The 14691-nt window shown below is 37.5% G+C and overlaps 1 protein-coding gene across 1 annotated transcript; it reads left to right on the top strand.

Moving 5' to 3' along the window:
- The first annotated feature begins 2297 nt into the window (after window positions 1–2297).
- Window positions 2298–4554, top strand: LOC131660513 (protein HIGH CHLOROPHYLL FLUORESCENCE PHENOTYPE 244, chloroplastic). Its single transcript, XM_058929756.1, has 6 exons — window positions 2298–2865; window positions 2952–3146; window positions 3243–3335; window positions 3422–3517; window positions 3593–3733; window positions 4214–4554. The coding sequence occupies exons 1-6, from the start codon at window positions 2395–2397 to the stop codon at window positions 4388–4390; spliced, it is 1173 nt and encodes a 390-aa protein (XP_058785739.1). The 5' UTR covers window positions 2298–2394; the 3' UTR covers window positions 4391–4554.
- The last annotated feature ends 10137 nt before the right edge of the window (window positions 4555–14691 follow it).

Below are 14691 nucleotides of genomic sequence, written 5' to 3'. Positions count from 1 at the left end.
ATGCTTGATAGAGTCATGATAAATGGCGAACAGCTTCTTCGGCTGCTTAAAGGACACCCAACTCCACTTGCCGTCCGGATCGCGCAACCTCTGCAAATGAAACACTCTGAAGAAAAGACGCAGAGTCGCTTCGACCTCCAAGAACCCACATACAACTTCGAAGGCTCTTAGGAACGCGAAAGCGTTGGGATGAAGCTGAGACGGGCACAAGCGCAACCAACTGAAGATACTCTGTTGCTAATGAGTGAAGGGAAGCCGGAGACCAGCCTCCTTGAAGACGAACTCATACATTGCGAAACGAGGACCAGAGAATTGCGAGCAGATCCTCTGATGAGATTTAGGCACAAAGGCGCCCCAAGAAGGCTCCTCGTCCTGGTCAAGGTCCTCGATGACATTAAAGGCTTCCTTAGGACGCGTCGAGAAACGCGACGCAATCGTCCTCGGAGCAACGGCCACCCATTCCTCAAGTTTCCTCGGGGAAGTCTCAACGACGGGAATGCCCTCGTCCTGCGAGCAACCAACAGCTTCATCCCCGTCTGATATGTCGAAGACGACATCGTCTTTGTTCTCGTCGGCCATTTACCTGAAAAGCAGAGGAAACAGTGAATTCGACTGGTCAAATCCACCCTTCCACCGCAAGTCAAGTGAAAGGGCGAGGAAAAGAGACGAGGAAAGAATTCCGCCTCTCATCGAATACCGACGAACTAATTTAGAAGCACCCATAGAATAAAGTCACTAGGTGCAGCTATGGACAGTGAGTGCATCTAGCTCTCCGGCGAACTCAAACCCTAACTGAGGCATGCAACTTTCTTTGCTCGTCGCATTCAAACTATTCTTGATTAATCCTAAAGCCTAGACGTCTCATTCAACTATTCACACCCCGCTCACTCAAGTCTCACTCGGCAAACGCATGGGAATAATAACGATCCCCTAGAACTACTCGGCGAACTCGTAAACCTTGCTCGATGCATTCATCAATCCTGCCCGCCGCGCTCAAAGCTAAAAAAATAAAACTTAAAGAAAAGCAAGAAGAAGACGAGAAACTTACTTGAAGGAGCGGAGAAGAGATGTACGAGACGAAGAGGAGAGCAGTGAACGATCTTGAAGGTTTGAAAAATGTTAAGTGACAAATGAGTGAGCTCCTCACTCCTTATATAGGAAAAGAAGGCCAAAGGGTGTCATGATGGCCTAGGCAGCCTAGGAGGCGCCATCATTGCCTACACCCCAAGGCGACTCCATCCACGAAAAGAGGCCACGTGTCCTGAAACAGCTTGGGAAACCCAAAGGGCGCAGTCAGCTTTCATGCCTAAAAACGGCGCAGCAATAATGACAGTCTCCACAGCTGCCACCTGTCAATCACGCTGACAAACGGTAACCGAAACGTGTCAAGTGGAAATCAAGGGACAGCCGCCTCCCCGGTTCCCATGGGCATCGGCCGACCACCATTCGGTCTTATGACCGGCAACAACTCCTCTCCCCGTCAACCTAAGCGTGCGGGGAGTCCACCGTTGAAAACCATTGCTCGTGCGCTTGCTCGGCTAACCTCCTGGTTGAAGTCATCACCCTTACAAGACTAATGAATTGGGGGGCTCCTGTTCTGGACTGGGCCGAGCAGGCCCAGCTCTTCTCACCAGCCGAGCAGGTCCAAGTCATTTGGGCCCATTTACTGGGTAACCGTCAAGAGTTATCCACACGCGAAGACCACTCGTCACGCTTCAGCGAAGGATTCGGTCAACCATCTCCGAACCCTACGCCATGCTCATCCAGAACGTGGGTCTCCTGCTGACTCAGCCCTAGCACGGGACGTTCTGGCAGTTCCCTAGCACGTGGGCCTCCAATTGGATTTGGCCCAATTAGGGAACCTTGGCCCAGCGCTGGGGGCTATAAATACCCTCTTTCACTAGAGGGTCAGGTATTCCATTCTTCACTCTCAACCCTCATTCTCTGATAGCTACTAACTTAAGCATCGAAGAACCTTGCAGGTACCCCCATCTTGCTCTCCAAGCCAGATTCCGTTGCGTTGACGATTCTTCTGATCAGGTACGATCATATTTAATTAAGAATGAATTCAATTATTTGAAAAAGAAAATTCAATTTTGACAAAACACAACTATTTTAGTTTATTGAAGTGACTTAATGAAAACAATTTTTTTTAATTAAATTTTATATTTTTACATATAAAGATAGTTTAGTAAATACTGTATTATTAGGAGTGGAAAAAAGATTAGAAGGTTTATAGTAAAAGGGATATTTTGTTATTATATTGGGTATCCGGTTTTGAAAGATAAGAGGGTTGCGGTGTGTGGTAGTAATGGAAGACGTGGCGAAATTACGATCATGAGTATTGGATTGAATGAGAATTAGAAAGGCAAGAATGAAGCATTTGCCGGTAATATGAAAATGGCGGGTTTGAGGCTACCCACTGCTACTGCACCTGGCACCACTGGTTGTAGGGTGAGACTATGGGGTGTATCACCCACGACCAGGAGAGATGCATTTCCCCTTGAGGTTTATGGAAGGAGTAGTAGAAGAGTCGGTGGAGTGAAATGCAGTATTAGTGGAGATGTTGCTGATAGATCTGCGATTAATCTTGGGACGGGTACACCTGTTAGGTCAACTAACATACTTGTTGTGGGAGCCACGGGCACTCTTGGAAGGCAGATTGTGAGAAGAGCACTCGACGAAGGTTACGACGTTAGGTGTCTCGTAAGGCCCAGACCCGCTCCTGCTGATTTTCTTCGAGATTGGGGAGCAACTGTTGTCAATGGCGACCTTAGTAAACCAGAGACCATTCCCGCTACTTTGGTTGGCGTTCATACTATTATTGACTGCGCCACTGGTCGTCCAGAAGAGCCCATCAAAACTGTAATTACAATTCATTCTTCCATCTCTCTTTATTTATTTGTTTTTTATTATTAGAATTTGAATTCGAATATGAATAACTAAAATAGGTAGATTGGGAAGGTAAAGTTGCTCTTATTCAATGTGCCAAAGCTATGGGAATTCAGAAATATGTTTTCTATTCAATCCATAACTGCGATAAACATCCTGAGGTTCCACTCATGGAGATCAAGTATTGCACCGAGAACTTCCTCCGTGATTCTGGACTCAATCACGTTGTCATCCGCTTATGTGGTTTCATGCAAGTATGTCTATTCATTCATTCATTATTCAATCCTCTAATATTAGTATTCATTACTTAACAATTCAATTCCTCTAATTAAATGTAAATCCAAATGCAGGGTCTTATAGGCCAGTATGCAGTTCCTATCCTGGAAGAAAAATCTGTTTGGGGAACTGATGCTCCCACTAGAATTGCTTACATGGATACTCAGGTTACTTACTTACTTACTTATTATATCTTTCAATTCCATATACATACCTCTACCTAATCACTCAACTCTACTTCTGCTTTTTTTAGGATATCGCTCGCTTGACTTTTATAGCATTGCGAAATGAAAAAATCAATGGTAAACTTCTTACTTTTGCCGGTCCTCGTGCATGGACAACACAAGAGGTGAGCTTTACAACTTCAATGCCTATTCATTCATTGACATGCCTCACTCGGTAATTCTCTTATGTTACTTTTTAGGTGATAACATTGTGTGAGAGGCTTGCTGGTCAAGATGCTAATGTAACTACAGTTCCTGTCTCAGTTTTAAGATTTACTCGTCAGTTAACTCGCTTTTTTGAGTGGACAAATGATGTTGCTGACAGATTGGCATTTTCAGAGGTACCTATTCATTTCTTTGCCATCTACATCTGCATACTGCTTTATCACTCAACTCCTTAATACTTGTTGTATCTTGCTCTCAAATCCTTCCTCTTTTTTTCCTGTATGCTACACATAAACATTTTATTGGCCCTTGGTTGTTTTTTGTAGCGTGTGTTGGAGCATGTAGGTGACTAGGCTAAGATAACTTAATAGAGTACTGACTTACACTTTCACTTATCACAAACTGGTTTGACTTGAGTGTGTCTACCCTAATCAACTAATCCAATATTCTCAGCTGTACCTTTGCATTCGATAGTATTATTGACTCTTTGGATATTTCTGTTGTAGAGCTATTTCTATTGGCTCTTTTACCCAAACCCACTCATAATGTTATCTATCAAACACGCCATAGGAGACCATTGTGCATATAAATTTGTCTCTTTCATGTTATTGGCGGTAAAAATGCTTAATAAATGATTAATTATGGGAAATATGCAGGTGCTTTCAAGTGACACAGTTTTCTCTGTTCCGATGGCGGAGACATACAATCTACTGGGTGTGGATACAAAAGATATAATTACATTGGAGAAGTATCTGCAGGACTACTTCACAAACATATTGAAGAAGTTGAAGGATCTTAAAGCCCAGTCAAAACAAACAGATATTTTCTTCTAAAATATGATTTTGTAATTGCATACGAGGTAATGTTGTGGGAATTTAGAGTTTTGTTTTTAAATATGCTTTCCATTGTATATTGTTTTATATTAAAATTGATTTTGTAACTGGTGTATTCACCCAAAAACATTTGTCAATAGTATATATAATATTAAGATCCATAAGCCTATCAATTTTCCAGAGCTATCCATATTTACATAGTGAGAAGTGATTAAATCCACGTGCAGAATCATTTGCACATACTTAATAGTGATTAAACTGATAGTGTAGCTTTTGATTCTCAGTGTTAATGGGTTGGATATCCTGAGAGAAAAAAAACATAAGAGATAGCGTGGCGGAGAGAAAGAAGAGAGGACTGAGAGATTGTGTGTGTAGCGGTGGAGAACCATTGTGGGCATATCTGTATAAGGAGCACGTGGCCTCATTGGACCAGGGAAAGCCTTTGTATTTTTTTGAAGAGGCAACAGTTACATGGTTTGAGAGTGGAGCTGTAGAGGTTGTGTGAAATAACAAGATTAATGCATATGCGATTGAGCACAAGGAGAGGAGCCCATATGGCGATAGTCCAATGACTTGTCACGCATCTCAATCTCCTGCTTTTGTCCGTGCCTGTTTTAGAGGGCACAAAAGAATGGAGTTTGCTTTCATTTTTATATTCAATATGAAGATATTTTCCTTTTCTTGTCACCTATGACGAATTTCCAAGCACAACAAAGCCGTTTTTTCACAACATCATCTAATATCTTATCTTTTTGTATGTTTTTTTTTCCTTCTACAATTTGCTCTTTCCAATCGATTTCTTCCCAACATTGCTCCTTTTTGCTTCAAATGGTAAAAAAGCAAGTTGAACCTGGATGGTCAATCCACCTAACTCATGGGGTCAATAGATCAACCTGCAATGTACATATCAAATATATTTTCCATTTAGTTTGATACTTTGGTATTTTTTTATTTTAGATGTTTAACTATTATTTTGATTTTACATAAGTGGTATAAGAGCCATTGAGTCTAGTAGGATGTTGGATTATGGACCTACTTGATTTTACATAAATGTATTGCATTTATTGCATGCCTACAATTGTCAAAGTTGGTTAATGAGTAGAGTAGAATGTTGTTAGCACCTAGTAAGATTTGAACTTAGGATCTTGAGAGGAGAACATTCTCAAGACCCAATCCTCCACCATTAGACAAACTCTTGGGGATGTTTTGGCGTCAATTTTATGTATGTTTATTTCATTCAAGTTTCTCGTTGCTATCGTTGAGGTATTGTAGATTTATCAACTGATTCTCCTTGTTGAGGTATTGTAGATTTATCAACTGATTCTCCTTATATCAAAAGGTTGAGAATTTGATTTAGTAATGCTTCTTGTCCGAAAATATGTACTATCTTCTTCTGTGATGTGGTGGTTGAATCGATGACTCAGTTAGTCCTTTAGATAACACATTTTATCATCAATGTTGATCTTAAATAAATTGGGAGAAGTTTTCTGGCTGTAGTAAGCTGAGCTAAATTAAAATTCATTTTGAACGAGTATGAGTAAGAGTTCATTGTTATGTGTTGAAAACTACAAATGAGCTAAACACATCAATTTTTAGAAGTTTAAGTGCATTCTAGTTCACACTAACTTTCAATGCAATCTAGTCTACAGAATAAAGATTTATGGGTTTATAGGTTTCAGATTCTACAAGTCGATCATGTTGAGCACTCCCCACAAATTATAGAATGAATCAAAATGTGTTGTACAAATTATAGAATGAATCAAAATGTGTTGTTTTATAGCAATAAAGGACAATCTTTGTTAATAACACCTTTAAATTACATTGACATTTACAATATCACCACTTTTTTTTTTTTAATTAAAAATAATACATGCTATAACATGTCAAATAAAATACACGATACATAATATTGTATACAAAATACAATCTAAACAGTACCAAACAATCCTAAAAAAAATACATCACCTAATCTAAATAGTACCAAACAATCCTATAAAAGAATACATCACCTTGCATTGCATGTGAACTATTATCACCCTCCCTAACTTCTTTATTGAGTCTTGGCTTATGTTCTATTCAGGAATTAGAAATGAATGCAGTTAAAAAAAATGATGATCTTAAACACTGGCTTGATTTCCTTTACGGTGGTTTGTGGTGGACTTGCACGATTAGCACTCCAACGCCTAAGTTAATTCAAGATTCACGATAAGTGTATTGAAAAGTCGAGATCACAAATTGTACCTTGCTCTTTTCGTGCGTACTGATTTTATATTTTGGGTCAAGTAGATTTGACTTGAGATCAATTAGGCCTTAGTCAGTTGGACCTTTGGCTAACACCGAATAACTTCCTAAAAAATTCATTGAACAATGGTATGGACGTTCGTGCCCTTTTGTGCAGCCCCACCAAATAGTAACTCGTCAACCAAGTCTAAGACGTGGGCATATGTAGAGACCCGACTACTCGTATTGCCACCCTTCTCTACGACCACTTCCTCTACAAGGGTTTCCTCCTCACCAAGCATAGGTGGCCATTTTCCTGTTGTGAGAATCATATAGGGATGTGGTATCTTATTATAACCCCCTATGTATCTCTTTAGAGTATCCTCGCATGTAAAATTTGAACACAATAGTCTTCAGCGGATAAAATATGTCCACGTACACAATATTCCTTTGATTAATTTGGACATGATTGGCCATAAGAAGAGAAGAAAAGACATGATGTTTGGGAATACCATGCACATGTCTAAACTAGCATAATACTTTTTTAGGTATGCATCAAATTATACGCAATATGCATACGATCCAACAATAATTGAAGCAAATGTCAACCAATGTGCATGTGTCTTGGTGAGTGGCATAAGTGTCGAACCACACATCTTGTGCTAGTAGTTGATTCAAGCGATCTCGATATGATTTAGTAAAAGGAAGTCCTTTGGTCGAAATGAAGATGTTAGCACAAGGCTCAACCTATGTGGACTCCCGAGCGTACTCCTATCCACTAATACTAATAGTTCCATGCATGCATCAATATATACCGACCCCAAAGTTGACTATTACCTTGATATACCAATAAAAGTATTCATCGCTCACCCCTTCTAGTTGTCGCCTGCATACTTTTTCACCATCCAAACATGGTTGTAAAATTATGTTGATCTCATTACTTGTGTTGAATATGTTTAATCCAACCCAAATTTTTTGGATCCAGTCTTTGTCATTATAAAGCGAATCAATACTCGTTACCTCATCACAGAAAGAGGAAGTTCCTAAAGTGGTAACCACTATGAGAAACTTTGTCGATCTTGAGAAAGAAGACACTAAATTAGCACCACTAGCATAGTTACTATTACTAGATAAACTCTCATGACCTCATAGCATTTCCTTTTCTATAAACTTCCAGTCTATTTTACAATCGCCCCATTTTGTTTTATTTAAAAGTCCATTAATCACATCACTCATAAACTATTTCCGGTTCAACCAACTTACTCGTGGTGTCATACTCTATAGTAAAAATCATACTTAGATTAATAAAAAATGAATAGAGAAGAAGGAAAATACCTCATCCTGAGAGAAAAAGTAGACTTCACACAAATGAATTTCTTTGCTAGAAATTTGGAGAAGATAGAGTGAAAGATAACAAAAGAGAAATGAAGGATGAATATTTTATAAATAAGGCAAATAAGTGGTTGAAAAGTCCTATGTTTTATTAAGTATACTAATCAAAGGGTATGAAATCCAAGTATTTAAAGGTGAAGGTTCTTAAGAGTTGCAATCATTGTACTAGAGTAAATGGAATACACAACGTTTCTAATATCCAATCAGGCCATTCCAATAAAGAGTTTATAATGATTACACATTTGAATGATCAATGTTAATTCTGTTTCGTGATCGACATTTGTATTGTAAAGCATCAACGTTTTGATAAGTCATATTGAATAATCTATCACTATATTTTTTTATGGTATGAACATAGGGGTGATCAAAACCAAACCAACCCAATAGAAAACCGCAAACCAAACCAAACCAAACCGAAACCGCAAAAAACCGCATTTGGTTCGGATTAGTTTGGGTCATCTTTTAACAAAACCGCACGGTTCGGTTTGGTTTGCGGTTTGTATTTTGTAAACCGAACCAAACCGAATCAAACCGCATTATGTTACAACCTAACTTTTACTTAACTCACATCCAACCCAAACTTAAATTTATAATACTTTAACCTTATGATTACGAACAATTTTCTCATTCTTACACACATGATTTTAGTCCCGATCTTCTCAAATCTCTAATAGCATTATCGCGCCTTCTTTGCCACATACATCTTCCCTCTTTTTCTATAATCTCTACTCTCTTATATTCTTTCTTTTTCACTTTCTCATTTCTATGCAAATGTTCTCTATTTCAGTTTCGTTTTTATCGCACATCTTCTTCTCTAATCATTCAACTCTTTTGTTTTTTCTTTTTCACCTTCACTAATCTCCCGTCTCTTCTATTTTTGTTTCATTCTAATAATTTTTATATTGTTTTATACTATTATTTTATGTTTATTATTCCACTTTTGTCTAATTTAATTTTTACAAATTAAATAGAAAGTTATTATCAAAATATGACGAGTTTTGCTGTTATTTGATAGTGTATGAATGTCTAAATACAAAGTTATGTTGTCATATATATGTATATGCATGGTTCAATAAAATATTTATAAAAAACTGAACCAACCGAACCGAACCAAACCGCATTAGTTTGGTTTGGTTTGGTTCGGATTTTTTTTAAAAGCCAACCGAACCAAACCAAACCGCACGATTTTTTCTCTTGCGGTTCGGATGATTTTTTTCGTCAAAATCGCCCAAACCGCACCGCGAACACCCCTATATGAACATGTCGCATCAAAGTTTATAATGGTGCAAGAGTTGTGATGTCACGAGTTATTTGATTAGGGTTTATGATGACACAATAGTTGTGTTGTTAGGGTTTCCAAAGGCATCAAATGTTAATGTGAAATATGATGCTTATTCAAAGAAAATTGTTCATTAAAATTTTGTGTCGGGGCGTTGCCCCTAGACTGGATTGAGTAGCAGAACACTGCTTAATTGTGCGTAATGTGATAAATCGCCAAAAATTAATTTAATTTATTTCATTAATAATAGTAGTAATAATAATAATAATAATAATAATAATAATAATAATAATAATAATAATAATAATAATAATAAAGGTGTGCTTATTATTGATGCCATGTGGTGTGCTGTTATGACGTTAGTTTTTCTTTTAATTGTAATTTTGCTTCAAGACCCCTCTCCACCTGGTATAGATAGTCTAGAGCCTAGAAGACCTATCCCCTAGGAAAGAGGAGACAACATGATCACCATATCTAACTGTTAGAATATCCCTTCAGAGTCCAGAAGCGCCTTAGAGCAATTTCCACTGCTACTTATATAGTAGAAGTTGGTTATCTAAGCGAATACTGCAAATGCCAAGGCCATATATCTTCTTAAGTTTGCAGACATCATACCATTTGATCCATAGAGTCTCAACATTCCCATTCACCCCACCCTCACAAAAAAGCTCTTATGAATCTTAACAATCCTCTTCCAAATCTTAGCACACATCTAGAAGAAACACTCGACACAGAAAAAAGGGAATTTCAATTGATAAAGTCACAAGTCTTTTCAAAACCCACTTCAAAAATAATGAGACACTCTTTCTTAACTCTCTTAGCTAAATCAATCAGTTCATTTACGATAACCACCCCGACAAAAAGCTCTCTTTTAAATAGACAATTTAGTTTGATTAGATAATGTATATATATATATATATATATATATATATATATATATATATATATATATATATATATATATATATATATATAGGATTTGTTGATAATTTAGTATAATCCTTTGAAGTTAAACATGTTTTAAGAAATTTAAATTTATAATTTAAATACTATTTATTAGGAAGAAATGGTTAAAATTGATAAACAACTCAGAGTAATCGGTTATTGAAATTTAAAAATAAATAAATTAATTGGCAAAATTAATAAGTAGAATAACTTATGTCAAGTGATTGTCAGTCAATCTTGGGTTTGCCAACTTATTGTGGGATACCCCTGAATAAATGATTGATTATCCTTTTCCATTTCTTAACTTTAATAAATACAGTAGTCCGTTGAAACTTGAAATGGCCACTACATTATTTATTGTTTCTGCATTGATGTGGAACATGGCCTAATATAATGATACAACATTATTTAGGCACTAGCCGCCGGAATTAAAAAAGTCTCGCTATTTTTAAAAAATTACTTAAAGGCACAAGTTAATTAATTCTTTTTGAAATTTTAAATATAATCTTATTTGACTCAAACTTTTAAATTATAATCTTTAACAAGTGTTTTTAGAGCACAAGTTAATAAGACTCTTACATGTTAGCATTATTTTAAAAAAAATCATAAAAAAAAAAATTTATAATACTCCTTCAATTTCTTTTTAAGTGTTATTTTAAAAAAAAAATTAATAAATTAATTTAAAGAATTAGAAGTCTTCATATAAGTGGTCTCTTGAACAAAATTTTAGGATTTTTCTTCCCATTCTTATTAGTCACCCTTAAGATTTTTTTTTTAAAATGTCCATAAAATAAAATGGAAAATAACTTTAGAAACACACCAAAATATTTGATAAATAGATCACTTTAATTTTACCAAAAAAAATAATATGAAAGCTAACATTCGTATTTATAGAAAATGAATCTAAATTTCGGATTAGTCCCTATACAAATTTAAATTTCATGATAGTGGATTTATTTAAGAACTATTAGTGGATAATAGATGAGTTAACTTACATAATTATCATGATAGAAAAATGAATAAAACACCATATTACAAATTCTCTTTATTTCATGATTATTGTAGTTTCAAAATTATACAAAAATCTCCTTCCATTCCCAATCAAATTTTTTACTTCAAAATCACATTGTTCTTTTTTTCCCCATCAAACGAAGCAAAATAAGCTAGAATTTAAGATAATGCACATGTATTTCCTTCCTCATTGTTTGTAAGAATCTGGTTTAGTTGATTTAAAATGAATGTTGCGTTTGAAAGTTAACTTCTGTATAATGTTGCATGTAGTTTCAAAAGTTTACTTTCAGACAGTTTTCAGGTTGAATTTAAAATTGATTTTGTTATTATTGGTTGCATCAATCGTGACGCTTTACCCAAAACTATTGTGTCTATGAATGTTAAATCGGTTAATGTCGAGTCTGACGTTGTACCAAAAACTATTGTGTTTATGGATGTTAAACCGATTAATGTTGATGTAGATATAGATACATGTTTCGTTTGGGAACCAGGAATGGATGCAGTTGAAAAAAATGATAATCTTGAACGATGGCTGGGATCTCCTTTTACGCCCGCGTAGGGTGGACCTGCATGGTTAGAAAATAAGTCTCCCTTGATTTATGTACCTTGTAACAAGTACCATCCTTGATATCTGTTTGTTATCATTTTTTGCCATCGCCAATATCCTCTACGATACATATCGGGCACCGGGATCCACCCTTAACGGTGGCATGCCACATTGAGATCTATCTCGGGCATCTCATGGGCGAAACAATGAAAAAGTCAGCATAGGCTTTTAAATAGTTCACTAGCCGTTCTTTGACTATAACAGGTAGGATGGCTCCTATCTTCATGGTTCTCAAATGCTTACTATCCAACTGGACAAACTCAAATTAGCCATTTAGGACTGGTCTTAGGTTTTTCGCTTTGATTGCGGTCATCGGTTCCAATTTACCATGCAAGGAATGATCTTCATCGCGTGTATCGTGGTTGGCTACATATGTCGTTAGACTGCTTTCTTTGAGACATTTCTCCTGGATGATGGAGGAAGGAGTATGTTACATATTTGGAATATTTAGATCGATCAGGAAAACCGGAATTAGAAGAAAGCATAGAGGATATTGAACTAGGATTGGTCCTGGAGATCTTGCCTACTTTCAACCCGACCAGGGCCTACCTCGAGTTGCCTACTTGCAACTCAGCCATGACCTATCTCTAACTCGGCCATGGCCTACCTCCAACTCGGCCGTGCCCTACCTCGAGTTGCCTACTTGCAACTCAGCCATAGCCTATCTCCAATTCGGCCATGGCCTACCTCCAACTCGGCCATGGCCTACCTCGAGTTGCCTACTTGCACTCAGCCATGGCCTACCTCCAACTCGGACATGGCCTACCTCGAGTTGCCTACTTGCACTCAGCCATGGCCTACCTCCAACTCAGACATGGCCTACCTCGAGTTGCCTACTTGCAACTCAGCCATGGCCTATCTCCAACTCGACCATGGCCTACCTCCAACTCGGCCATGGCCTACCTCGAGTTTCCTACTTGCAACTCGGCCATGGCCTACCTCTAACTCGGCCATGGCCTACCTCCAACTCGGCCATGGCCTACCTCGAGTTGCCTATTTGTAACTCGGCCATGGCGTACCTCGAGTTGCCTATTTGTAACTCGGCCATGGCCTACCTCGAGTTGCCTACTTGCAACTCAGTAATGGGCTACCTCCAACTCGGCTATGGCCTACTTATAACTCAGCCATGGCCTACCTTCAACTCGGCCATGTCCTACGGTCAACTCAGCCATGGCCTAACTCCAACTCAGCCATGTCCTACCTCCAACTCAGCCATGGCCTACCTCCAACTCGACCATGGCGGTTACACACATGCCAAGAGTTACTACCGTTACGGAAGTTATGATTCCCTATTGATGGAATCAGTTACAGATGTTACAAACACTTATGAAGCAGTTACACCAATTACAACTGTTACAAGACAGCTTAATGGTCATTAAGACCAAGGAACACTATATAAAGGGGCTATCGTAAGAGGGATAAGCAAGACATTTTTCTTGGGGGCATGCACTCTGCGATCACACCACCCGAATCCCCCAATCCACTCAATTCTTTCCTTTGAGGCATGCGTCAGAGAGGAAGGTCTCACGAATTCCTGTGTGACCTCGCCAGATTCGCTTCCAGGAGGTAATCAAAAGTGTTTTACAGGAATATTTGGCGCCCACCGAGGGGCCCCGGTAAAACTTTCCTGGGCCACACAACAATATCAAAAATCTTGACCGTTAGGTAATGCTCATTGCCAAAGATCATGAACATTGAGTTAATCTGTTCGATCAATTGGAGGTCCAATCCATATTTCACTTTTGATATCATGAAGGATCTCATCCCAATACCTCACAACAATACCCTAAAACTAAACCTCCATTCATATCCAAGATGGAGAATCCGATAAACTTCTGCAGGCGTAGGAGAAATACCCGCCGGCGACACCTCACAGGGCCACACCATTGAAAGACGACAAGTAGTTCGTACCCACGACCAACGCCATAGGAGAAAATGGAAGAGGGACCATCAGAAGAAGATGAATCATGTGCATTCAACAGAATTAAAAAGATAAATTGAATGATTTACTTTGTTAATTTTATTTAAGTCGCACGAATAATCATTCATGAGTATAAAGGAAAGATTCTGGATGTTAGTTTTAATGTCCTGAATACTTCAAAGAATGATTTACTGTATAATGAAGGCCAAATTGATGTTGTTGCGGCTTATAATATCTTACTCAATTGTGAATCATCCGTGATAGGAAAGTCAACATGATTTTGTCTCCGGGTCCAGTCACCGGTAGAGGCCCCACGATTTTGGCGGTAAAGCAGGCAAAGGTTAAATAAGGAGAATTAGGTTAATTATAGTTTTGGAAAGAAGGGTTTGGAGAATTAAGTAAGAAAGTTGCAGAAGAGGAAAAAAGACAAAGGTTTGAAGCCAGGGTAAAAGACCTTAATCGGTAGAATAGAGCGACCTCCAATCCAAGGTAAGTGTGGGATTCTGACTCTATAATGGGTTTATGATGAATATTATGTAAGGGTGGGTTTTATATGGTTATTGAGATTGTATGATGATGTATGATGGGTAGAAACATATTTAGGATTGTTAGATTTTGATGATAATCATTGATATGCGATGATTAATTGTGTTGCGATTGATGAAATTAAGTGAAAATTGATGCATTATATTTCTTGGCATCACGTTTCAGTATTAATTAAATTGTATCGTGATATTAAAAAAATAATAAAACCAATATTTATGTTGCAATTTTGGCATGGCTACAATAACACTTCATTCGTTCATATTTACATAATTGCGTAGTTGATATATTTATAAATATACTCTAACAATCTCACATTATATATATATATATATATATATATATATATATATATATATATATATATATATATATATATATAA

This window comes from Vicia villosa, linkage group LG3, assembly GCF_029867415.1.
Source record: "Vicia villosa cultivar HV-30 ecotype Madison, WI linkage group LG3, Vvil1.0, whole genome shotgun sequence".
NCBI classification, from domain to species: Eukaryota; Viridiplantae; Streptophyta; class Magnoliopsida; order Fabales; family Fabaceae; genus Vicia; species Vicia villosa.
Note: the sequence above shows the minus strand (reverse complement) of the source record. Positions and strands in the feature narration are given on the sequence as shown.

Bases quoted from the DNA above. Each gene is read 5' to 3' on its own strand.
- LOC131660513 (XM_058929756.1), top strand. From the start codon at position 2,395: ATGAAAATGGCGGGTTTGAGGCTACCCACTGCTACTGCACCTGGCACC. The intron at 3,518-3,592 runs GTGAGCTTTACA...GTTACTTTTTAG, and splicing joins GTGCATGGACAACACAAGAG to GTGATAACATTGTGTGAGAG. The intron at 3,734-4,213 runs GTACCTATTCAT...GGAAATATGCAG, and splicing joins ACAGATTGGCATTTTCAGAG to GTGCTTTCAAGTGACACAGT.